General features: G+C 34.2%; 2 protein-coding genes across 2 annotated transcripts; both read left to right on the forward strand.

Moving 5' to 3' along the window:
• Nucleotides 1–1666: 1666 nt before the first annotated feature.
• LOC105342294 (uncharacterized) lies at nucleotides 1667–7656 on the forward strand. Its single transcript, XM_011449199.3, has 12 exons — nucleotides 1667–1783; nucleotides 2077–2278; nucleotides 2880–3293; nucleotides 3863–4367; nucleotides 4518–4705; nucleotides 5046–5205; nucleotides 5313–5424; nucleotides 5506–5662; nucleotides 6336–6480; nucleotides 6587–6761; nucleotides 7196–7386; nucleotides 7514–7656. The coding sequence occupies exons 1-12, from the start codon at nucleotides 1776–1778 to the stop codon at nucleotides 7570–7572; spliced, it is 2316 nt and encodes a 771-aa protein (XP_011447501.3). The 5' UTR covers nucleotides 1667–1775; the 3' UTR covers nucleotides 7573–7656.
• A 3460-nt stretch (nucleotides 7657–11116) lies between these two features.
• On the forward strand, nucleotides 11117–17795 carry LOC105342295 (uncharacterized). The gene is made up of 12 exons (XM_034470354.2): nucleotides 11117–11253; nucleotides 11858–12056; nucleotides 12169–12612; nucleotides 13874–14360; nucleotides 14486–14673; nucleotides 14920–15079; nucleotides 15169–15280; nucleotides 15366–15522; nucleotides 16004–16148; nucleotides 16793–16967; nucleotides 17351–17541; nucleotides 17665–17795. Exons 1-12 carry the CDS (start codon nucleotides 11246–11248, stop codon nucleotides 17721–17723), a joined length of 2325 nt encoding a protein of 774 aa, XP_034326245.2. The 5' UTR covers nucleotides 11117–11245; the 3' UTR covers nucleotides 17724–17795.
• Nucleotides 17796–24808: the final 7013 nt, after the last annotated feature.

A 24808-nucleotide genomic window follows, 5' to 3' on the forward strand; every position in this document is an offset into this window, starting at 1 on the left:
AGTATAGCTACATGTAAGAATTGTTAATCATAGTTTCGCGATCCTGTAACTATATTTATCAGTTAAATTATGTTTTGTAATCGCAAATGGTTATATTCAGTGATAATTATAGTTTACATTTCTGAAACATAGATGATCGCGTTAACTATTGTTAACAGATGTGAAAAATAGTTTAGCGACGTTAAATATAAAGTTTTACAGATGATAAACTAGGTTTATCGACTGTTAACTATAGTTTACGAACGCTTAACTATAGTTTACAATAGTTTATTGTTAGCTATAGTTTACGAACCGTTACGATTCGATAACTATAATTAACGGTCCATTAACTATACTTTATCTGCAAAACATATTTAATGGTTGTAAACTATAGTTTACGAATGATAATCTAAGTTAATCTGTATGCAAATAATGTTAACGATAGAATTTGCTGATAAATAAAGATTCACATCTGTAAACTATAATTTACATTCGTTAAGTATAGTTAAGACCTGTGAATCATAGTTTCACAATCGTAAAACTATATTTATCAGATAAACTATGTTTTGCAATCGCAAATGGTTGTTTCCACTGATAATTATAATAATAGTTTACACTTCTGAAACATACATGTAGATGATCGCGTTAACTATGGTTTACAGATGTGAAATATAGATTATCGTCGTTAACTATAGTTTTCTGTCCGTATACTATAGTTTACAACCGTTTAACCTAATTTATCGACTGTGAAGTTATGATTAACTCATTTTTGTGAATTTTGCATGCCATGCATAAGTGTAGTCTGCAGCCAGATTTGATCCAAAGATTACAAATAAATAGTCCAATGTACATGTAATAACGTCATTTTCGGTTTGGGGATTTTATAACTTTTCAGGAAAAATATTACTTATAGTACATGTATTTTAGTATGGTTACGAGGCAATTAAGCTATAAATTGATAAAGACACTCTGGAAGTGAAAGATTCCGATAACTTCATTTTATTTCGCCTCATTACAAAAAAGATAACTAAAGTAGCAAAACCTACGTACAAACTTAATTAAGCTCATGCAAGCAATGCACAAGTACAACATTGGGAGGGGGGGGGGGTGTTAATACATGTACATGTAAATGTAATTATATTTCATCATGGATATTAATAACAAAATGTTTGAGATTGAAGACCACTCATAATAATATATATATTATATAATATAATAATAATATATAATCGAGTGATCTCTTAAATAACAAAATATATAATAAGATAATAGTAGACAAATCTGTTTAACTCTTTAAAATTGGTACATTCAAAATGACAACAAGAAACGTTGGGAGCTCTGGATATCAGCAAGCAGTATAGCCAAGAAAACAATAGACGCTGCTATAACGAAAGGATGGAGGGCAAAGAGAACGGGCGTAAATAATCAACACTAGGGTGGGCTATGAAAATAGCCAACAGAAGAAAAGAAAATTGACGTCTATAAATCAGCAATTTTCATCTGTTATGCTTTATGCTATGAACTCTACATGAACATTTTTGCAAGGTAATCTTAAAGTTTGATAACATATTTCTGAAGGCAATCCGATGTTATGATGACGCGCGGTCCCAAGAAGGCATTTTAAATGACGTGAAATTAAATAAACAACCCTGTCTATAAATACCGTTTTAATGGTCACTTAGATTTTAATTTTGATCTGGTCGTTTTCGCTATTAAAGTCCTAATTCAGCGGAGGATCAAGATATAACACAAATACCCAGCTAGTCTACGAAAGAAACTGAATAACTGTATCAAAGATGTCAAAGTAAGTTGTTTACTTCATTAAAAAAAATATATGTACTCATCGAACTAAAATTCTAAATATTCTATGAAAGAATAATTGTAAAATTAATTCAAAGTATACCAAAAAATTATCATGATATAGACCAGAAGAAAAATAAATCCAATTACATTAATTTATCTTAAACGTGAGCAAAAATGAATTTTAGTTTTCAAGGTTCGATCAAATTCTCTTGGGTTTTACAGTAGCTTCGTATTTTGATTATTATGTCTGTAAAGTAATTGTCTCTCGATGAATTAACTACCTCTATCGTGTAGGTACGTCGTCTTCTTGGTTCTGGCTGTATCAGCCTATAGGGCCTCGGCCGCCTACAACACGCCCGTTCAGAGACTGACCGACTGGTGGGACGGGAAATATCACTATTTCCATGGATACTGTGATCTTCCGATTGACAAAAAATACCGAATGAGAAGAGTCAAAGTCAATCTAGTCCTTGATACTCCATCTGAAAGCATTCAAGTAAGTAGCGTTGTCGCGATCATCGAATTTTAATCGATGATCAGTTTAAAAGGTTGTCGATTTACGATAAACAATTTAAGATTTCATAATTGATTACAATCGGTTTATTACATTAATATTATATATATCATTTTGTTAATTATTTTGTATTTAATGAAATGAAAACTGTTGTAAACGGGGTGTTTTATTCAATCTCAAAAGATGTGCAACACTTTAATTAATAAAAATACGGCATACGTGTTGTAAGCTTTAAAAAGTAATCGCAAATAGCACTTATATATTTTAAATTAAACCATAGCATAAAATTTAGTACCCCATTTTAATGAATATCAAGTAATTTGTTTTCGATTCGATTATTGGCCGATCATCAGTTGGTAAGGAACAAACGATTCCGTCGATTAATCGATTATTTTTCAACCGATTTGACAACACTAAAAGTAGGTACATGTACATGTATACGCATTATTGCATAATTTTAATTACTCACGTAGGTCTATATTCATTTGAATATTAATTTAGGTTTTGAAATATGAAAAGATTCATTCGATAATTACTCCATGCATAAATGTAGATGGATTATTTTGTTTTGTTTGATTTATAGATTTGGAAATTAAAAGTAATTAAGAAGAATTGCGATGGTACGGAATACCTAATGCGAAATAAATATGAAATACACAAAGGCGTGGAGAGAGCCGATTTCATCCTAAAATACACATCTCAGCAAATTCCTACCGGAATGTGTTTCACCAATCTTCCTTCGCCCAAAACAACCAAAGCGCCCTCAACGCCTACACCAACAACCCCAAAACCTACAACTAGCTCTCCCGCCATTTCTACGTCACAGTCCACAGGAAATGACGTATACCAGGTACCCGTTGTTAAGGTACAGGAGCCGTGGGGAGGAGGGTCATCTTGGACGTTTAAGGGAAGGTGTACCTTGAAGATCAGCGACACCTGGACACCTGCCACACTTCCTGTTGACCTGATATTTGACCAGGAAACCTCCAACCTACAGGTGACGAGTTTCTTTTTATGACCCTTCTTTATAATTCACAATTTAAGTATTATTAACTTTTACAAGTGATCACTGATTCCCATTAGTTAAGAAACAATCGGACCATTTAAGAATTCAACAGTAACATAAATGCATGAGAATCTTATTCTTGTAAATTCTGTGGATATCTTCAACTCTTCAGTAATTTTTACAGGTATTTACGTTTACTTAAAATAATGATAAAAGAAATAGTAATATGGCGACAAACTTTGAAAAGGTCAATCTGATTTGAGTATATATCTGTTTGAAGATGTAGAGTATGAAATGTAGAGTATTAAATATATGTAATAAAAGTTGATGTTCCCTTCGTCGTTTACAATGCAACGATAACAAATTTTCTGAATATAATAGATTAAAATTTAGATTAATTTTTTTATTAGGTCTTTGATTCCATTTCAAAATCGGAACACGGAAATTCTTACCTGCTCATTAAAACAGCACCTGCTAAAATATATTTTAAACTTTAGATTGTATTTTAAATGATAGAAACTCTTAATTGTAAATATTAAATTAACATTAAATCCTTTCAGATCTGGAAAATGACCGTTCTGAGTTCTTCTTTGAACGGAATGCTGTATGAATTGACCAATGAACACCGGGTATCTCCAGGCCAACTAGAAATCACCTTTATCGTCAATTACAGTGGCACTATAAATAGCTATCCTCAGGGTTTTTGTATACATGTAGGTAAAATTACGCCTGGATCAACCCAACCTACGTCATTCACATCTACAGCCACAACGGCTTCACCGAGCAAAACAACAACTGCTCAACCAAGCACAACAACAACAAAAGCGGCATCAAGCACAACAGGTGCCCAAAGTACAACAACCGGTGGAACCCTTGGTGAAACAACACCAGTCCCATCTAACACAGCACACAACTACGGCCTAGTTCTAGAGAAGTCGATCCTATTCTACGAGGCCCAACAATCGGGAGATCTGCCCCCTACCCACCGTATAAACTGGCGGGGGGACTCGGCACTGGGGGATTCTGGGATATATGGAGAGGATCTGACGGGCGGGTGGTACGATGGTAAGATACGACGAAGATGAACAGACCTTCCCAAAAAGAAGGAAAATAAAAGAAATTGAAATGAACTTATTCAAAAACTGTTTGAAAATTTCAAAGGTAACAATTTAGCATAACTAAAATGTATAATAGCATTATGATATAAATTTGTAGCTGGTGATGGAGTGAAATTTAATCTCCCGATGTCAGCTTCGGTTATAAACTTGGCTGTCGGTTTGTACAAATGGAGGGACGCCTACAGTGCATCGAACCAGCTTCAGCATATGTACGACTCTATCAAGTGGCCTCTGGACTATTTCCTGAAATGCTGGCAAAATTCGGCTCAAATATATTACGCGCAGGTAAGTCTTTTTTGTATATTGATAAATCTTTGAGTTGGTGTCTGATTGTCTCCTCAGATATCTTAACCTTCTTAAACTGGTCGTTTGATATTAATAAATCATTAAATAATTTAAATTAATATTTCGTTATCTTCACAATTTAAATCAGTTACAGTAACTAACTTAAAAACTTGGTCGTAAATTTGTTAAGGAGCAATGTTTTTATTTTAAAATCTTAATATTTGTACCTTACATGTATAAATACCTCTAATTTGTAAATTCCTGTAAAAGTGGTGAAAAATCACGCCATCTAGATCCATATCGACCATCATCTTAAGTTATACTTACATGTTGCACAAAGGTTGGAAATGGTGATACAGATCACGCGATTTGGACTCGTCCTGAAGACATCACAATATCTCGACCGCCATACTACCTTGACAGCAGCAAGAGAGGAAGTGACGTAGCCGGAGGGACGGCTGCGGCATTAGCGGCAGGCGCTTTGGCTTTTTTGAGCGAAGGTTAGTTGTATTCTTGTATAATTATGGAATTGAAAACAATAAAACGGCCCTATTTTCTAAAATGAAATCTTCAACGTGAACCGTTTATTTTTCGTTTTAAATGACAGACTCGTCCTATTCATCAAAACTTTTGGAGAGTGCAGAGAGTCTCTATGCATTTGCTAAGGCACATCAAGGCACATACAATACCGATATTCCTGAAGGAGCAAAATTCTACAGGTATGTACCAGATGATACTGAACATAGCCAGGTCTGAGAAAGCTGATTCACAAAAATATAAGGCTACATTTGGTGTTGTAGCTCGTCCGAGTATAGAGACGAAATGTGTGTCAGTGCCAGCCTCCTGTATCTAGCTACCAACAAAACCGGATACCGAAGTGACGCCATTACCTTCTACAACAGCTACAGCCCCGGTCGATGGGCGTATGACTGGGACGACAAGACGATGCTCTGTGACGTAAGTAGTACTGAAGTCTGTAATATATTTTAATTGTGTTTTTGATGCAAGTTTCAAACCTTCCAGGAGAGATATCATAAATAAACTGATGACCCAATAAACATGATTTTGTGAAATATAGCATGTATAGAAATATGCAAATTTTGAACATTTAAACGGTCGTCAAATAAACTATACACATCTACAGCGAAATATATGTGTACAGCTTGTAAATTCATTTAATATACTTTCATGTTAAATACTGAAATCTGATTGGTTTAGACGCAGTTGGCAATCCGTTCTATTACCCTCAGCGTTAGCAACGCACTTGGCAACGGGTAACACAACAAATTGTTACATGCGCGTACGGTTCGCCGTGGAATTCATTTCATTTTTATATAAAAGCAGTAAAATTTTCTTTAAAATTTAGACATTCAGTATAATGAAATAAATAGTGCCTGTTTGGGAGGGTAACTGTTGAAATTGACACCCCTCAAAAACCTTTGTCAACCTCCGCTTCGCGTCGGTTGACAATGGTTGTCTTGGGGTGTCAATTTCAAAAGTTACCCTCCCAAACAGGCACTATATATATATTATCACTGACTAGTTTTACGCAGTGGAAAATGAATGTAATATTTTATGAAGAGGTAACAAACCTCAATCATCTCTTTTTATTGATGTATTTTCTGTATAGGTTCTTCTGTATGAAATAACCCAAGAAACCAAGTACAAGTCGGCAGTAGAGAACTTCGTCACGTCCTACATGCCCGGGGGTAGCGTCCAGTACACCCCCTGTGGCCTCGCCTGGAGACTCGAATGGGGGTCCCTTAGATATTCAGGTAAGGAGCAGACAGGATGAAAACAGATTAAAAGCAATATCAACAAATGTTTCTACTTGGTATACATTTTTCTGACGGTTGTAAATGTAATTTGATTTTTTTTCAGCCAATGCGGCTTTTATTGCTCTCCTGGCTGCTGATGCAGGGATAGGTAACACAGCAAACTACAAGCAATGGGCAATGTCGCAGATTCACTACATGTTAGGAGATAACGCCGATGCTTTCAGCTATGTGATTGGGTATGGCTCCAAGTACCCTCTGAAACCACATCACCGCGCAAGGTAAATAAAGTCGTGGAAGGTTAACCGAAATGTACCCATTATTTGACCGATTTAATGAATTTGAAAAAATTGGCAGTTGTGAGACGATTGTTGCCCAGATTCTTTTTTTTTTTTTAGAAAACCAACAAAAAATAAGCGCTAAACATCGTTTTCTTAAAAAAAAAGGGGGGGGGGGCTTACTTGCCTCTAAAGTCTTAAAAGCAAAAAAAAAAAAATAATAATTAAAAAGTCGATTTGCTAAGAAATGGAAAGTGAGTCCTTTTCCCCTTACGCTATGCGCCTGTATATATAATAAAAGAAAGTTTGAAAAAGATAATTAAAGTTGAAATATTTGTATACATGAGAATTCCTATCAATAACCAAGTGTACTTCAAGTTGTTTAAGGTGTTTAAAGTAATGGGTGTAGATAAATCAATTCTTTTTCATTTCGGCAGTTCCTGCGACAGCCCGCCTGCAGTTTGTGACTGGAACGATTACAACAGCCCAGACCCTAATCCGCACGTGCTGCAGGGCGCCCTTGTGGGTGGACCGGACCAGTATGATAACTACGAAGACGCCCGTGACAACTTCCGGACTAACGAGGTGGCGTGTGATTACAACGCGGGGTTCCAGTCGGCCGTGGCAGGTAATGAAACACGTACAACATTGAACGAAAAATACAGAAGTACATTTATAAAATGTACAACACGATGCTATTTTCACAGCTATAATCATAACCATCATTGTAATCATATTGTTTCATAATTTTCCAGGTCTTCTTCACTTCGCTGTGAATGGTAACTTGCCAGCTGCTCCAACACCTGCTTGCTAGATGTATATAAGAACAATACCAGCAATGATGATAATGTTCGACAACGACCCGATCATCTCATAATAAATAAAGAACGATACTAAGTTTAAAATTAGTCTGTTTTACTAGCTGTTGAATTAAGTAATAAGGCATGATTCTTAGAGTATTATGAGGTGATTTCTTATTACATTATTATGTACGTGTATAATTTTCAGTAATAATACGATTTAAAAATATAAAAAATGGTCATCGATGAAATGTATTAGGCATTGCATGCAAAGGCACCCGGCTTTATATATTTTTGTCTCATCATAAAAAGATATACATACAGGCCTACTGCCTACCTAATAACACACAAGGTGTTTTTATTAAGTAAGCCTTATATATTTTTTATCATGAGAAAAAAATATAGCGTCATGGGCATGCGTATACATGTTACAAAATTAATTAGTAGCGTTATCGCACAAAAAGACACTGAAATTTAAACATGTACATATCAATGTAGCTGCAGGTCTGTAGCTCCCGGTCTGAAAAAATTCGGATGGACGATTTTTTTTCAGACCAGGAGCTACAGACCTGCAGCTAATATCAATGAGGATAATAATAAGACGAGATCTAAGTCATCACTTGTTTTTTTTTTCTTCTTAAACCAACAAAAATCATCCTAAATGCTTAAAAAGTCAGAAGGAAAGTTATTCAGCCGCTTTCGTCCATTCTTATCTGGATCCAAAAATTTACTTAATCAAAAAAGAAAAACTGTTGTCTCTATAAAATGTATATATATACCGATTGCTCTATAGAAAAGTACTGAAAAATTTAGCTTTTATATTTTCATTTCAAAATATTAACATCGGATCTATTCAATATTTTCTCCCATTTTTCTCAGAATTGCAGCCCCTGATAAAGCCAATCGTCGATCAATCCATTTTGTCCATCTATGAACATACTCGTTTTTTAAACATTGACCGAAAGCGTAATTTAGCATTGTTTAGCTTATAAAGTGATAAAGTTAATTCAAATATATATGATATATGTTTGTTAATGGGTGTTATAAAGTTTGGATTATTTCTTGATCAATTAACATTTTAGTTACATTTTTTTAGTTGCCTTTTCAACTAGGAGAAAATACATAAAAATCAAGTTTTCCCTTACTTTTCTCTCGTGTTCATGATACTTGAGAATACACATTATATAATGAATTACATATATATATGATATTGCAGTTTGCTCTATATTTTTCAATGGCGGATCGACCCCGTCATCCAGCTACTCAACAGTACCGTGTCATTTAGAGTCTTTAGTCTGATCTACGGTTGACAACTCTAGCCTAAGGAAAATAAGTGAATAACCTTTATTTACCATACAGTAGGTACATGTATGTAAACATAAGAGATTCAATGGTGGATAAAAATTTCAACCACGATAAACAAATAAAATATGCCCCAGCGACATTTTAATGACCTGTAAAATTGACAACTTTGCAAAAATTTGTTAACGTGGCACGAATTTGAGCTACATTTTACTGCTTGATTGGAAATAAATGCTTGTTATTCTACTTTCAAATCTGAAAAAGAAATAAAGGTCATTTAAAAATGCACATCTTTTATTAATTTTAAAAAGTTTAAATTGCTTAACTACTGCAACATAGAAACATTGCTATTATTTCTGAACACGTACAACCCTCAAAACTCCTCTAAAAAGCTTTAAGGAAGAATATGCCATTGATCATTACCAGAACACATTAAACGATAGTTATAAGAAATACACGAGTGTTACATATATATAAATTTTGAAACTATGTGCACATTTTTTGCATTATACATTCATAAAACTGGTATTGTTTTTAGATTTAAGTTTTATCATTTAAATGATTCAAAAGTATCTAAATTATCCCTATCTATTATTTGCAAATAGATTGACAAAACCCATAAACGCAGACATAGGAAAGATAAAAAAGATACAGACGTCTATACCGTAAGTCCCATGTCTAATCAAGAGTGTGCACAATCGTCCGATTTTATTTAGATCAAGACTAAATGAAGTCTTATGGTCCAACAAAATGTCATAACTTCATCTCAAGATGATAAGCTAATGAACCCCCCCCCCCCCAGCATTTACTGCTTTTTATAAACAAGGTCGTTAAATTCAACGAAAGTAACAGTCGTGCATGATTCAGACTCAAAACTTTAGAGTCTTTTAAATTAAAATTAAGAATCTGGATTTTTGTAAAGGACAATCAGACCTTTTATTATTATCTCTTTAATTAAATAAATAAAGTCAAATCTGGGACATGTACATATTTGACATATACGTCTAGAAATTGTCTATAAACAATTACTGTAAACTATGTAACGCATTCCGACAATACAACTTAAATATGAATCATACGATAACTAGATATAACACAAATTATTCCTACATGTATATACATGTATATGCACCATCACTAACCATTCATACAATGATACATGAGGTACATGCGTGTATTCTGGAATTCGTGTCGATGATTTTCTTGCATATTTTTCAAACAAAATGACATGTAGGACTTCATATTTATTGCTTTTATATCTTTTGGCAACATATTTGCCCAGTTTTGGGCAGTAACAAGCCAGTTCAAGAAATGTTTACATTCTTATCCTCAAATGTACAAGATGGCCGCACATTCCCCTTAAGGTAAGCTTCACAAGGTCAGAGTCTCGTATGGCGTATTTTTTAAAAACGTGATTTGACATGTCTAATTTCAATTAGATTGGCTACATCAATACCCATTACAACAGTTTTCCCTAAGAAACAAGATATACACGTTGCTATATATATGTCGATTTTAGGTTTTTATCATTGATGTCACAGAAATGATAGTCGCAAACCTTTCGCAGAATATGCTTTGTTTTATGAATTTTAATAACAAACCATTTTACAAAATCAAGAAAACCGTTCCCAAACAAATGATACATCTTGTGAATAACTTGATACACAATGTTTCCTACAAAAAATAAAAAATGTTTCCTTTAATAGTGGAAATTTTGAGATTCGCTTACTGATATATCCATTTTATAGGCAGGTAGCACCACCATATGCATATATCATATGTGGTTGTCGTACTAAATTCTCAATCCTTTGGTTGATAGTTATGTCATTTGCTTACAAAACAACAATAAAAAAAACTGATGATTAAATGGTCTTTCCTATTGCTACATCGTGATTCAAATTGTTTACCAGAATCTTGGTGTTGTTTACTACAAAATTCTCGCTCCACAACAAAGACTTCGTGTATACTTTGTCTTACCCGATTTATCACATGAAAAAACCAAAGCCTAACAGAAACCACAGAAACTGAAAAGCAAAAATTAAAGTTTTTTGATGTTGGCTTCAAACTGACACGTTTCAGCAATTATTCAGTTTAAAAAAAGAATCATAATTATGGTTTCAAAATACATATTTTCTCTTTAATACATTGGTTTCTGATGATAATTAACCATATTGATGACGCAGATCCAGTAAACCCAATTAGATGTTTATCATTTTGAATGACTTTAAATGAAGTAAACAACCGTATACTATATATAAAGGTGCCTAGTAGGTAAAAGGACCCATTTGAGGGTAAACAGAGATCAGATATATTACAGATTTTAAATTTAATCGACATTTACTGGTGAGCAGGCCTGAACTGAAAGAGAAGCTGTGAGAATCCAGCATGTCAAAGTAAGTAATAGACTGTACCATAAATGATTAATTAACCTATTTCGTTAGATTAAAATAAGGGATTAGCTTAATTTTAAAAGAATACACGTATATCGTTATAAATAAGATACAGCAATAAGTTTTAGAGGACTTGAATTTATGAGAATTTTTTTTTAATTGTCGATATTTAAAATTAGCATGGACGTCTGCGAAAGACTAAATGCAGGCATGAAGTAACAGGGGCCAGATCCCCTCCCACTTTATAAAACATACATGCATTTTTCCTTAAAATGTCAAAAGAGAAAATTGAATTTGACCGAACATTCTCCATCTAACTTTTTTCTAAGAAAATTTCAAATAAAGACAAAATCTTAAGATAATGATGTCTTCCCACCAAGGATTAAGATTTTGAATATAATATTAAAGTTATCGTTCTTTTTTTAAATTGCTTTGTTAAGATATTAGTGTAGGCCCATCCCCTCCCCAAACTTTCAAAACAATAAAACGTGCCAGATATGACAACACAATTTTATGGTCTAACCAACTTTATTTCTAATTCATACTAAAACCTTTTTTTTCCTGGGCACGTAACAACATGGAGTCATCCTTTGTTTTGTTTTTCTAGGTACTTCGTCCTACTGGTCCTGGCTGTGGCAGCCTACAGGACCTCAGCCTATAACACGACCGTGCAGCCTTCAACCGATTGGTGGGACGGACCGTTCCATTATTTTCAAGGCTACTGTGATCTTCCCATTGACAAATCGTACCCAACTGGTGGAGTAACCGTTGACCTTTTACTTGATACGCCATCGGAAAGCATTCAAGTAAGCAAGATTCAAACGGCAGATAAGATTATCAATAATTTAATGAGTGGATATGCTAAGGACGTTTACAATAAGTTTCAATATATATGTACCTAATTCACATTTTTAATAGATTTGGAAGCTAGATATATCAACAGTTAACTCTGACGGTACAGAATACTATATGTATAATAAACACGAAATACACCAAGGGGTAGAGCGGGTGGGCTTCATCTTGAAGTACACCTCGAACAACATTCCATATGGCATTTGTGTCACCAGCCTGACATCAACACAGACAACATCGACGACGACAACAACAACAACAACAAAAGCACCAACTACAACAACTACTGTAACACCAGCACCAACCACAAGCTCGCCCACCAGTTCTACGTCACAATCCACCGCAGGAAATGACGTATACCAGGTGCCCGTTGTAAAGGTAGAGGGGCCGTGGGGAGGGGGTTCGTCCTGGACATTTAAGGGAAAATGTACCTTTGAAATCAGCGCCACCTGGGCAATCGGTACACTTCCTGTTGATCTGATATTTAACCAGGAAACCTCCAATCTACAGGTAAATGTAACGCAATTTTTGATATAATAATAATGATATTATTTTAGAAACAATAGAAAAAAATCGGCAATATATCGGGTTAAAAACCTACAAAAAAAATTATAAAAAATAATTATACAATTATTATTAAAACATGAATATTCACGACAATTTCATTTTCAAAGATGTAATGCTTACATACTTTAGCAAAATACAAATTGTTAGCGTTTTATTTTTATAGCCGAATATATTTGTAGAATATGTCTATGTTATATATTTTTAAAAGGTTGAATGGTAATAAAAAAAGAACTGCTTCTAATCAAGAAAAGCATAGTGCGATTCCCAATGATTCAATCAAAGTATCAATTTATAACTTAATGTGCGAACGGTTAAGTCCTCATAAAGAAGGCCTTTTATTGTTTAAATTGGGCTTTAAATTAATGCAAGATGCATCAATTTAAACCTGTATCTTTTGGTTGCAAAGGGGGTATTTCAATAGTGTAAAAAATCATCAAACAAAGCAGATGCAGCGAATATTTAAATTTAGGGAGAAGGTAGAGGGCTCAAACCCAAGGAAAACTTTTCTCTTTCATGCTTCTTAACAAAAATCCCGTTCGACGAATCTCCCTTCGACAATATTTTTAAACGTTGTTTTTACATTCAACTTTCATCATCAAATAATTAAAGATATTGAAATTGTATTTTTCAATTAAACTAAAACTAATGGGGTAGTAATTTACGCAATTTAATTTGCCCATCTTCTTTAATATCAACTTTAGAGAAAAAAACGTGAGTTATTAACGAGTGAAGTACATTCATGCTTTATGAATTAAAGTATCCTGTTTACTTACATATCCGGAAACATGCACTTAAACTGAATGTCAAAATTCATGAAAGACATATTAAGATAAAGGATGAATTCTGAAACCGGATACGTGAATTACTTATCTTAAGAAAACTTTTGAATGCACAGAAGATAAAGTTTAGTATGGAGTGTTTCATTTCGTCTAGACTTGTACAGTGACTTACAGCTTAATTTGTCAGCCGTTAAAAATTAACATCGATTTTTATAAATACACTTTTGAAAGTAACTCAGGCATTCGTTAGCCATACAATTAAGGCTTTTACTTTGTACAATGAACCAAAGATGAAAAGGTAATTAAAACTTAAAAGCATATAGCACGAGGTACTGTAAGCAAATGTCACCCACCTTAAAGTATAAAGCGTCATTCATCAACGTGTATGAATTTAAATCTATTAACTCTATGCTTTACTCTTTTAGATCTGGAAAATGAATATCCTAAGCAATGCATTAAATGGGATGTTGTACGAGTTAAACAACAAATATTGGGTATCTCCTGGCACATTAGAATTCAACTTCATGGTCGATTACAGTGGCACTATAAATAGCTACCCTCAAGGTTCTTGTATAAGTAGAATTTCTCCTGGATCAACACAGTCTACTTCATCAACATCATCTACAACAACAACATCTACAACAACAACAACAACAACAGCTGCTCCAAGCACAACAACAACTTCAGGTTCACCAACCTCGACCACAACAGGCACAACGACTAGTGGAACAACAACAGTCCCGTCTAACACAGCACACAACTACGGCTTAGTTCTAGAGAAGTCGATCCTATTCTACGAGGCCCAACAATCGGGAGATCTGCCACCTACCCACCGTATTAACTGGCGGGGGGACTCGGCACTCGGCGATTCTGGGATATATGGAGAGGATCTGACGGGCGGATGGTACGATGGTAAGCTGTTGTTTATATGTATAGAGAATTCCATGAAACAAAGTTTGATAGAACTTCAAGACAAAAATTGCGTAAAGATACAGTTGGTTTTTTTTATGTTAAACAAGATTATTTTCTTTCCATAGCTGGTGACACAGTAAAATTTAATCTCCCAATGTCGGCTTCGGTCATAAACTTGGCTGTAGGTTTGTACAAATGGAAAGATGCCTACAGTGCATCGAACCAGCTTCAACATATGTACGACTCTATCAAGTGGCCTCTAGACTATTTCCTGAAATGCTGGCGAAATTCGGCACAAATATACTATGCCCAGGTACATGTAAATTATATATCTATAATTGAAATCTTTGCAAAAATGGCTCATTAACTTCTATCTACGTCTAAACCTGGTCATTGTAAGAGAGTGTCTCCGTGGAGTAAAGACCTTAAGCCACCACAAACACATACACATTGATATTGTGTATAGTGTATGCCATCTAGCATGAACGAATCTAATTCATTTTCATTGCCTATCTGAAATTTACATTTTTAAATAAAAATACTCATCTTTTGTTGCAAGGTTGGAAACGGTGATACAGATCATGCGATTTGGACTCGTCCTGAAGACATGACAATCTCTCGACCGCCATACTACCTCAATAGCAGCAAGACAGGAAGTGACGTAGCCGGAGGGACAGCCGCAGCATTAGCAGCAGGTGCCTTGGCCTTCATGGGCGAAGGTTAGTTTGTAAACATATAATATCTAGAAAATAAGCTTCAGATTTTCAAAATTAAAAGCATTACATGTTATTTATTGGTTATATTACAGACTCATCCTATTCAACAAGTCTATTAGAGAGTGCAGAAAGTCTTTATGCATTTGCTAAGGCACACCAAGGCACATACAATACCTATATTCCTGAAGGAGCAAAATTCTACAGGTATGTAGATTAATCTACAATACATCGCTTATAATGAATGATACCAGCATACATAGATATATACTTATATATACCTACGTTGTAGCTCGTCCGAGTATAGAGACGAAATGTGTGTCAGTGCCGCCCTTCTGTATCTAGCTACCAACAAAACCGGATATCGAAGTGACGCCATTACTTTCTACAACAGCTACAGCCCCGGTCGATGGGCGTATGACTGGGACGACAAGACGATGCTCTGTGACGTAAGTAAGCAAAAGAAAAATCGAGTTTTTAAAATATAACAGCGTCACTTATTTTAGAATAGTCCTACTGGTTACACGAAAATTATCGCCCCTGTTTCATTTTCACCCTTATTAGCCTCATTGGCAGCTGGCTAATTCAAAACGAGGTTGATTGAAACCTGAAGGTTGCTTAGCTATTGTAGTACAATTGTCTTATTCAGTTGGGCAAAACATAAACCTGTACAGTTTAACAGCTTCACAAGTACAGACGTGGGGAAAATGCATTTGGGAATATGATAGACGTTGTAAAGTTAAACAAATGCATATAATTTTGTAGATATATATTAAAAAAATTACAAGTGCAAGTGGTACACAATTGTTATAGGGAAAAATAACTTACAACGCTTGTTTACTCCCATGACGATCGTAAGAAGGTCTAAATGGTTTTTGGGAGGGTTAAAAATAATCTTTGTAATTTTCGTTTATTGTATATCTTCTATAGATTCTCCTGTATGAAATAACCCAAGAAACCAAGTACAAGTCGGCAGTAGAGAACTTCGTCACGTCCTACATGCCCGGGGGAAGCGTCCAGTACACTCCCTGTGGCCTCGCCTGGAGACTCGAATGGGGGTCCCTCAGATACTCGGGTAAGGAGAGGATGAGAACAGAACAACTAGAATTTTAACAGATAATGGTCTTAAATCTGCTGGGTCCGATTTCTATCAAATTTTGTGAACGCTTTTAAACAATGGTTATGCTAAGTATGTATGTAACAAAAGATAATGCAGTAGTTTCCTTGTCAATTAAGCCATATGTTAATGAAAAAAATGATGAATAAAATTTGTAAACAAAACAAACGACATAAATAGGTACCGCTTTATTTCGCCTCATATCAAAATTCGCCCCCAATGTCGAGGCGGCTGCAATTGTGTTACGACTTAGACTTCGCTATAAATAAAGGTTATAATTTGTCAAATCAAAAATAAAGCGGTGTACATTTTGTTCACTAATATTTCTAATGTTTAGTTTGTTAACAGTCGATTTATAACATGCGGATTGAATAAACCCATTCATAAAGAAATTATTTTATTTACTTATGAATATTTCTAAATTTGAAAGAAGACCGATTCTGCCGGTGTTAATATAACTTTCTAAGATAATTGGTTTGTATGGAAAATTGTTTGATACCGTAAGAGCGAAAAAACCGGACCATGCAGCTTTAATTATTTTTAACTTGCCTTATAAATAATCTATGACTGGAAATATAAATGTATTTTATTTGGTTTTTCAGCCAATGCGGCTTTTATTGCTCTCCTGGCTGCTGATGCAGGAATAGGTAACGCAGCAAACTACAAGCAATGGGCAATGTCGCAGATTCACTACATGTTAGGAGATAACGCCAATGACTTCAGCTATGTGATTGGGTATGGCTCCAATTATCCTCTGAAGCCACATCACCGCGCAAGGTAAAATTAGTTTTACATGTCCATGCATTGCTCTATATTTAATTTACTGTCATATTAAGTACATGAAAAAAATTACATTTAAAAAACAAGCTCTGCGTTACTACTTTAAAAATTAAAAGGCAAAACGGTACATACAGACTAGAGAAAACAAATTAGCACTAGAGGAAATCTGCTATATTTATCACTTTACACGGGGTTTATCTAACTTAAGGCCCTATACTCCCTTAAGTTATGCTTCATTAATGTGTACATTTGCAGATTTTTTAAAATAATTTTTTTCTAGTCATGTGTTTTATTACGTGCACTGTACAAAAATATAATAGAAATATCTTTTATCTGTCTGTATCATTTGTTTACCCTCCTACATACCTCTCTTTCCATAGTTCCTGTGACTATCCTCCTGAGGTTTGTGACTGGAACGATTACAACAGTCCTGGCCCCAATCCGCACGTGCTGCAGGGCGCCCTTGTGGGTGGACCGGACCAATACGATAACTACGAAGACGCCCGTGACAACTTCCGGACTAACGAGGTGGCGTGTGATTACAACGCGGGGTTCCAGTCAGCCGTGGCAGGTACAACAAATCGTTCAGTAAAGAATGAAAAATATAATGGACAATATAATGCTTCTATTTCAACTTGTCATCATCATCGTCGTCGTCGGTGTCGTCGTAATCATCTGTTATTTAATTTTCTAGGTCTTCTTCACTTCGCTGTGAATGGCAACTTACCGGCTTCTCCAACACCTGCATGCTAGATGTACGACATATGAACAGCCGCATGAACATGCATCATGTATTCACCAATCAATCAAGATTCGTGAACTTTCCGTATTGTTTGCTTTATAAGATAAAATTTACTGCTCAGAAACTCATTAACAAATATACGAATTTTTGCGTTTCGGTATGGGAAAATGATGTTTAAACAAAAGGAAATAAAGAAATATAACTATTGAAACTACAAAAAGCTACCCATGATACTAGCATATTACAGTTCAAAAAAATATAAACTGTTTGCTATCTAGAAGACTCATCTATTAGATTGATATACACTGTAACTGACTCTCAATGATCTCCATTTATTTATTTATGAAAGAGAGAGAGAGAAGGAGACTAACCACATTGTATTAGCACAGGCTGCAGTGCACAAAAGAACATGAGAGACTGTGTCTTTAAAAAATGTTTAACCTTTTTCAAAATTTGTTGAGAAATTGGAATGTATTTGTATTCAATTGTTTACAATTTCTATTTTAGAAATAAAAACACTCTAATTGCATGTTAACAGTTGGTATTTTTATGCTATGAAGTGCAATTGTTCCTACTGTTCACAGCAAAAGCCTAATAAAATAATGTTCTTATTGATCAAATCATGACTCATAAAAGATTATTTTGTAGGCATCGAGTCTTCTTCACGAAAAGAAAAACACTTCAATGCAAAATCCTACAAAAATTAATACCCCATACGGCAGTTTTGCAATTTCAAGTAAAGATACAACGCATATTTATTATTTTGCGATACCCCCACCAAAAAAAGACCCACAAAAAAATCCCCTAAATGAATGACATATTTTGTATGCATTCATAGCACATGTAATTACAGCCCATTGAAAGAGATTGAATTAAGGAATAGAAATTCCCGACACTTTTATAAGTAAGACAATTTTAAACCTCTTGAAATTCATCAGAAACTCTGATATTATTTTCCTGAAAGTGTTTCGTGTTTACATGCATGGTTTAAACATAAAAAAATCGCATAATGCAGATACATGTAGTTAAATGCCAAAACTCTAAAAACATTCGAGACACGATGTGTTATATCTAGATTGTTATATAATACTGAGTCTTAATATCCTTTAAAGAGAATATGTCTGACATGTTATTTTTCTTGAAAACTATTAAAAATGGTGAAAAAATAAGTAGTGTAGTGACCTTTAGAATGAAGATGTATTCCTTAGGTTTATATGATTTATTTATCATTGTATTAATTAGATTTTCTATCCTCTCTAGACTTGGCATCCGCGTAAACAAAATGAATTATTGCATCGTGTTCAGAATTGACTGTTTCCGATTTATTGTTTATAATAAAGGGGCATAATCTAAACCTACTTATACATGCATATGCCCATTCCACTGATCTCTTGAAATGAAGAGAGTGATGACAATGCATATATACACAAATTACAAGAAGTCAACTTTACAATTAAATAATCGTTAATGTCAAGAAAGGGGCCTAGTTTCTTTGTATAAATCATGTCAAAAGGTAAAATACAATGGCAAATTAGCGTCAGATCTAATCATTTTAAATACAATGTAAAAGTCAATTTTGCGCTCTTTTCTGGAAAGGGCCTGTTACTTGGAATAGTGTATCAAAAGGTGCCTGTTGATCCCGATCTTATTGTATTACGGAAGTCAGTTCACGCCTGCGCTCTGGAAATTACTCTTTACCAGGACCGCGTCGGCCAAAAAAGTATGCTCTGCAAGTTCCAGTGTTTGCCCCAAAACAGGAATTATAGAACGGGGAATTTAACGCAATAGCATTGAATTGATAAATAATTGATTGATTCACTACAAGCCAACGATCATAAAACCAAGTCTTGAAGAGAAATAGCATTGATGTTTTTTGAAAAAGAAGGAAGCATTAATGTGTGTGTTGATCTTCAAAATGGTGAAATAAACTGCTGAAAAAAGAGTTATCTTTGCTACTATATATGCCTCTGCAATGCTAGTATTCATGTTAAAAAACTGATACATGCATGTAGTACAGTATATATATGGGTCGATTCTTTTATAGCAGACTGTTCAATTTATAACCGTTTATAATTTATCTATACAAAATAAAACGGCAAAACATTGTCACAGACGTAAATGGTCTCGATGTATATCATCTGTAAGTAAACGCTGCCGCAAGATGTGGTATGCTGCAGGGATTCACGAGTACATCATCTTTGTCAGAAGACCACACATTGGGATTTTGTGGGATAACAAATCTTTTCTTACAAGAAATTACACGGATTGCATAACACAAAAGGAAATCTATGTTTGAAGCTATATTACATGTATTTTCGTTAATCTAATTTTGCTGTAAACAATATTGTATGAAAATTCAACATAAACTTAATCAATTTCATGTGAAATATATATGATTGAATGTTACTCAACGAAAGCTGAAATTTAGATGATACACGATTCCAAAGAGGTTATATTTTTGAAATTCGTTTTTAATAACCACTTCTTCATTTCACTGAACATCAACAATTAATGACTACGTAACATTTATATAAAAACTATGAGAGAGAGAGAGAGAGAGAGAGAGAGAGAGAGTGAGAGAGAGAGAGAGAGATATTTACACTTGCATGATTGCTAAGCATATCGCCTTTTTTCACTTCAGAATACCAGCTAGAGTCTAATTGGTTTCATTATAAAGTAACATCTGAAAATCTCCAGAAATAAGCATATTAAATTCATTCTTGGACAATGTACATGTTTAGAAAATGTCAATCAAGTACTTTGAAAATATCGAAAAGGTCTCATTATTTATGTTTTAAATTATTGATTTCTAAAGCAGATTACAATTGGTATTTCAAAAATAGGACTTCTAGTAAACATATTTTCGTATAAACCAAAATAACCACAGCCAGGCAAATCGTTGCTTTTATAGACCTTCATGTACTACTGTTGTACTCCAAGTCCGATCCTGTTTGTAATGATGACATCTGACATGCCCAACTGAGAGTTAACATATATAAACTCAACATATAAAGATTTTTTCTCCCGTGCTTTATTACAAGAAAATCCTGAATAATTAAATAAATACAATGTATATTCAAATGCACAGGCGTCAGAACCGGAAAGGGTGGGGGGGGGGGGTAAAGGGCGCCTTAGCGTCCCCCAACAAAAAATCCTTTCTTTGCAAAGTTATACATAAACATGCCCATATTTTTTTTTGGCTTGACAAGATTTCTGATAAGGTCTAGCCACCCCCCCCCCCCACTTCCAATTTGCCTCCGACGTCACTAAAATGTTGATACTGATATTGTTATTTGCATTCATGCACTGTAAATCTGAATTGTACATAAAAATATTTGTTAATTTAGAGATTGTCATCTTTCTGATAAAATTAAGTTTAAATTTTTTTATTTAAAATACCACTATTACTCAAGACGACAACGTAGAGTTCCTTATCCATATAAATGATGGAAAGGAAAAAATCGAATTTTGTCTTTTTCTCTAATCAGATTCAAACCTAAACTCAGAATCCGATTTGAGAATCGCAAGACAATATTACGTGAACGGAAAAACGACGATGAAATTTAATAGAAAATAATATTGAACCGTTTTAGGTTGAAACCCATAGCCAAGAATTTGGGTCGTTTTTGTCTTGTTCATCGAACAGATTGTAATTAAACTTCATTGTGCTCTGCAATTTTCTATATTGCCACCATTAGCAACTCATTCCTATAAAATCCAACTATCGCTATTAGATGCCAAATTATTTAATAAGAGTTAGAACAAGAAATCTTGAAAACGAACAAAATCTGATCCAGGACACGGTGAGTCAGAACTGCTGTGTTAACGACAGCCTTCTATGAACGTAATTGTTCACCGTCCAAATAAAGCACAAGTTATACTTCCGGTGCGTTGAATTGTTTATCAAAACAACAATCTTATCTAACTATAAAAAGCGTAAACTAAGTTGATCGTATCGAAATCAACACGTTAAGAAGCGTAAACTAAGTTAATCGTATCGAAATCAACACGTTAACAGCTGTTTGGGTACGTCTTATTAGCAAATTTTGATGTTGGTTGACACTTTTAAAATACGTAGCGTTGGGGGTAATGTCAAAAATTACTTAGAATATATCAATTGAACAAGATTATTTCGCAATCAAATTTAAGTTGCTTCTTTCGAACGTCTTGATATGTAGATATCGGTGTAAAAAGAAGCGGTGATTCATCCATTTATTTGACGGAATTGTCTGTTGGCTATTAAAAGATGTAAGATTTGCTACTATATGACAATATATGTAGCGTTTAGGATCTCGCGGGAGACATGTTTCTTTTCTTTAGCGGTATAGGTCTGATATTACACGAATTAATAATCGCTGAGAGGATTTGAATTATGTTCTTTTAGAAAAAGATTTCGCATTAATATTTCTATTTGTTGCATTTTGGGAAGCTAGATATTTTGGTACCAATGTCGATCCTATACTGAAACACAAAGGTTCCTTCTTTACAGAAATATATTTAATGCATTATTTTGCATGTATTATGCATGAGATCTTCAAATAAAAGTGAGCATTTTGATGAAAGTTTACATCCACACCAATAAAAAAATTTCTCTCTACAACCAAAAAACCCACAAACCATTTTTATGGAAACATACAACTGGATAACAAAAGCAACTACATGTACTAATTAACAATGCAAAACCCTTGCATATCAATCTATCATTTTATCGAGCAACAAAACTAAAAGTCGAATATCCATACAACTTTTGGATACATGTAGATAAATATCAAACAGTCTAACAGCGGTATGTCAACCGAACCACGTAGAAACATTATTTGACCTACATGTACCACCAGCTACGAAAGCCAAACATCACTTAATGCATATCAAACTCGTCAGATAACTGAGCAATAACTTAACAAATGATCGTAATACTACATGTTAAAAAGTCTATTAACGTAATTCGTCAGTACAAATATTTAATCAAGTCCACAGAGGCACAGCTACAGAATTCTGATCCATCCGTTCATTCACCACCAACGCATGAAAGCGCATACATTAATGTCCAACATTTGATGAACATTATGCATCCAAACATTAAAGTCAGTTTAAACAAACCAAACTCAGCAATGTACAATAAGGATATAAAATATAATAGCTACAAGAGATTTGCTTAATAAAAAATTTAACAAATATCGATAAATTATTATGGAATCTTTTTACAGCTCCCATCTTTTTTTAAAATTATGTGAAATTATCATTACGATCAATTTAACATTGAAAATCATAGATGTTCAGAGAATCTATTTGTTACATATTGCAAAATTTAATTTAAAAAAAATAAAATTATAAAAACATATTAACTGTTACATAACTATCGAATTAAAGGAGAAATTGTTCTCTCGTTTAAGTTAGGGATCAGCAAGAGCATGCAAGCTGAGAATTGATTTGTTATCAGTTTCAATATGCGAACGCATGTCCCTATATATGAGCACAACGTTAGTTCTAAATATCCGTAAGACAGAACGAGAGCGGGCCTGACAAGATGAGCGACTGGATTTTTCTACTCTAATATCTGAAAAAGAAAAAAACTGATGGCCATCAGAAAATCACCAAGCACAGAAGATTCTTAAGTCAGTCACATGACAGAATAGGACCAATGGGAATCGCTGTACTTTAACCATTTAAGTGAAGAAATTTTTGCTTAACAATTAATGAAACACGGTGTATATCCCGAGAGACTTCTTGTTCCTTTATCAATACAGAATATAAAATAAATTTAAATCTATATTGATCTTAAATCAATTTTATACACGATACCTTTGCAATGTCGAGAAAATTGTCACCTGCTGCCATTGTTTGATACGTAAAAGAAACGATGGTGGCTGATGGAGTGTTTGTATAGAATTAATATTTCCGAATATTAACGATGTGTATATCGAAGTCGATTGAAGGACCCTTTCAAGTTTAAAATCAATACCAAATACTGTCGATTTCAGCCGAGAGGAGGGCTTTTGAATACAGTTTGACGTTCTTTTTGTGGCTTTCTGTCAAAGATGAGTAAACAGAAAGATACGCATTCATATGATAATTGTCTCGACAATATTGATATTATTTTGTGTAGGCCAACAATTGATTTAAATCCTGTTTCATTTGGGAAAACTCCCTCTTTCTCTATCTATTCATTTGAAACTTAGTTTTCAAAGGTTCAATTCATTACCCAAAAGTTTCAACTTTTGTGCGATACACATAGATTATGATAAATAAAGGGCTACCCACTCAACTTAAAATTAATTTTGGACGCAATTCTTTAGCCTTAACTTTTGTACAACACAATCACTTATAACTGATCCCATTGCTACTCAAAAGTTAAATAATCATAGAGAGCAACTGTTGATTAAACTGTTCATTATTAATGACCCAGTGATTACAAAGTATCGGGTTTCTCTTTAGTTGATCAAGGAAACCTGACCCAAGGTGACACTGGTATTGGAGATTTTATTTTGAAATTGGATGGCTCCGTACATACAGTAGCACCTGAAGGTGGTTTCAACTGGTAGAACCTTTGAAAACTTTCATGTTCCCAAAACACTGTATGCTAACATTTATAGATAATATTATATATTCCTTTTAAACAAATCTGACTGAATACATTATTTCATCTATCAACATATATATACATCACTTAATTTTGAATAGTTGAAAAAAGTGATAAATATCCGTGCTTTTTAACCAATATGTAAGATTTTAAAAAAAAATCAAACACAACGAAAGACTCTACTTCTCAGACTTTGAATACAAAAACATTTTCTTCACTATTGATAAATATACATGTAAGTCGTAGTAAATCGAGACACTAATGTACAAAAATAGCCTCTTCATTTCTATTTGTGATATAGCCTCTATAAATTCTCGCCGTCAAGAGCTGGGTAAATCTAGAGTCATTAGTTGAGTTCTCTGTTGAATCAATGCTATCAGTCCGGACTCCGACAAGTGTGAAAAAGGAATCAAACCGGCCTGTCAGATTGTTGACCGCTGCAGACAGAAAAGTTAGAGCCGCTTCAACTACAGAGTTGGAAACGCCCGATGGATTCTTCTGATAAATTTAAACCAC

The sequence above is a fragment of the Magallana gigas genome, chromosome 6 (assembly GCF_963853765.1).
Source record: "Magallana gigas chromosome 6, xbMagGiga1.1, whole genome shotgun sequence".
NCBI classification, from domain to species: Eukaryota; Metazoa; Mollusca; class Bivalvia; order Ostreida; family Ostreidae; genus Magallana; species Magallana gigas.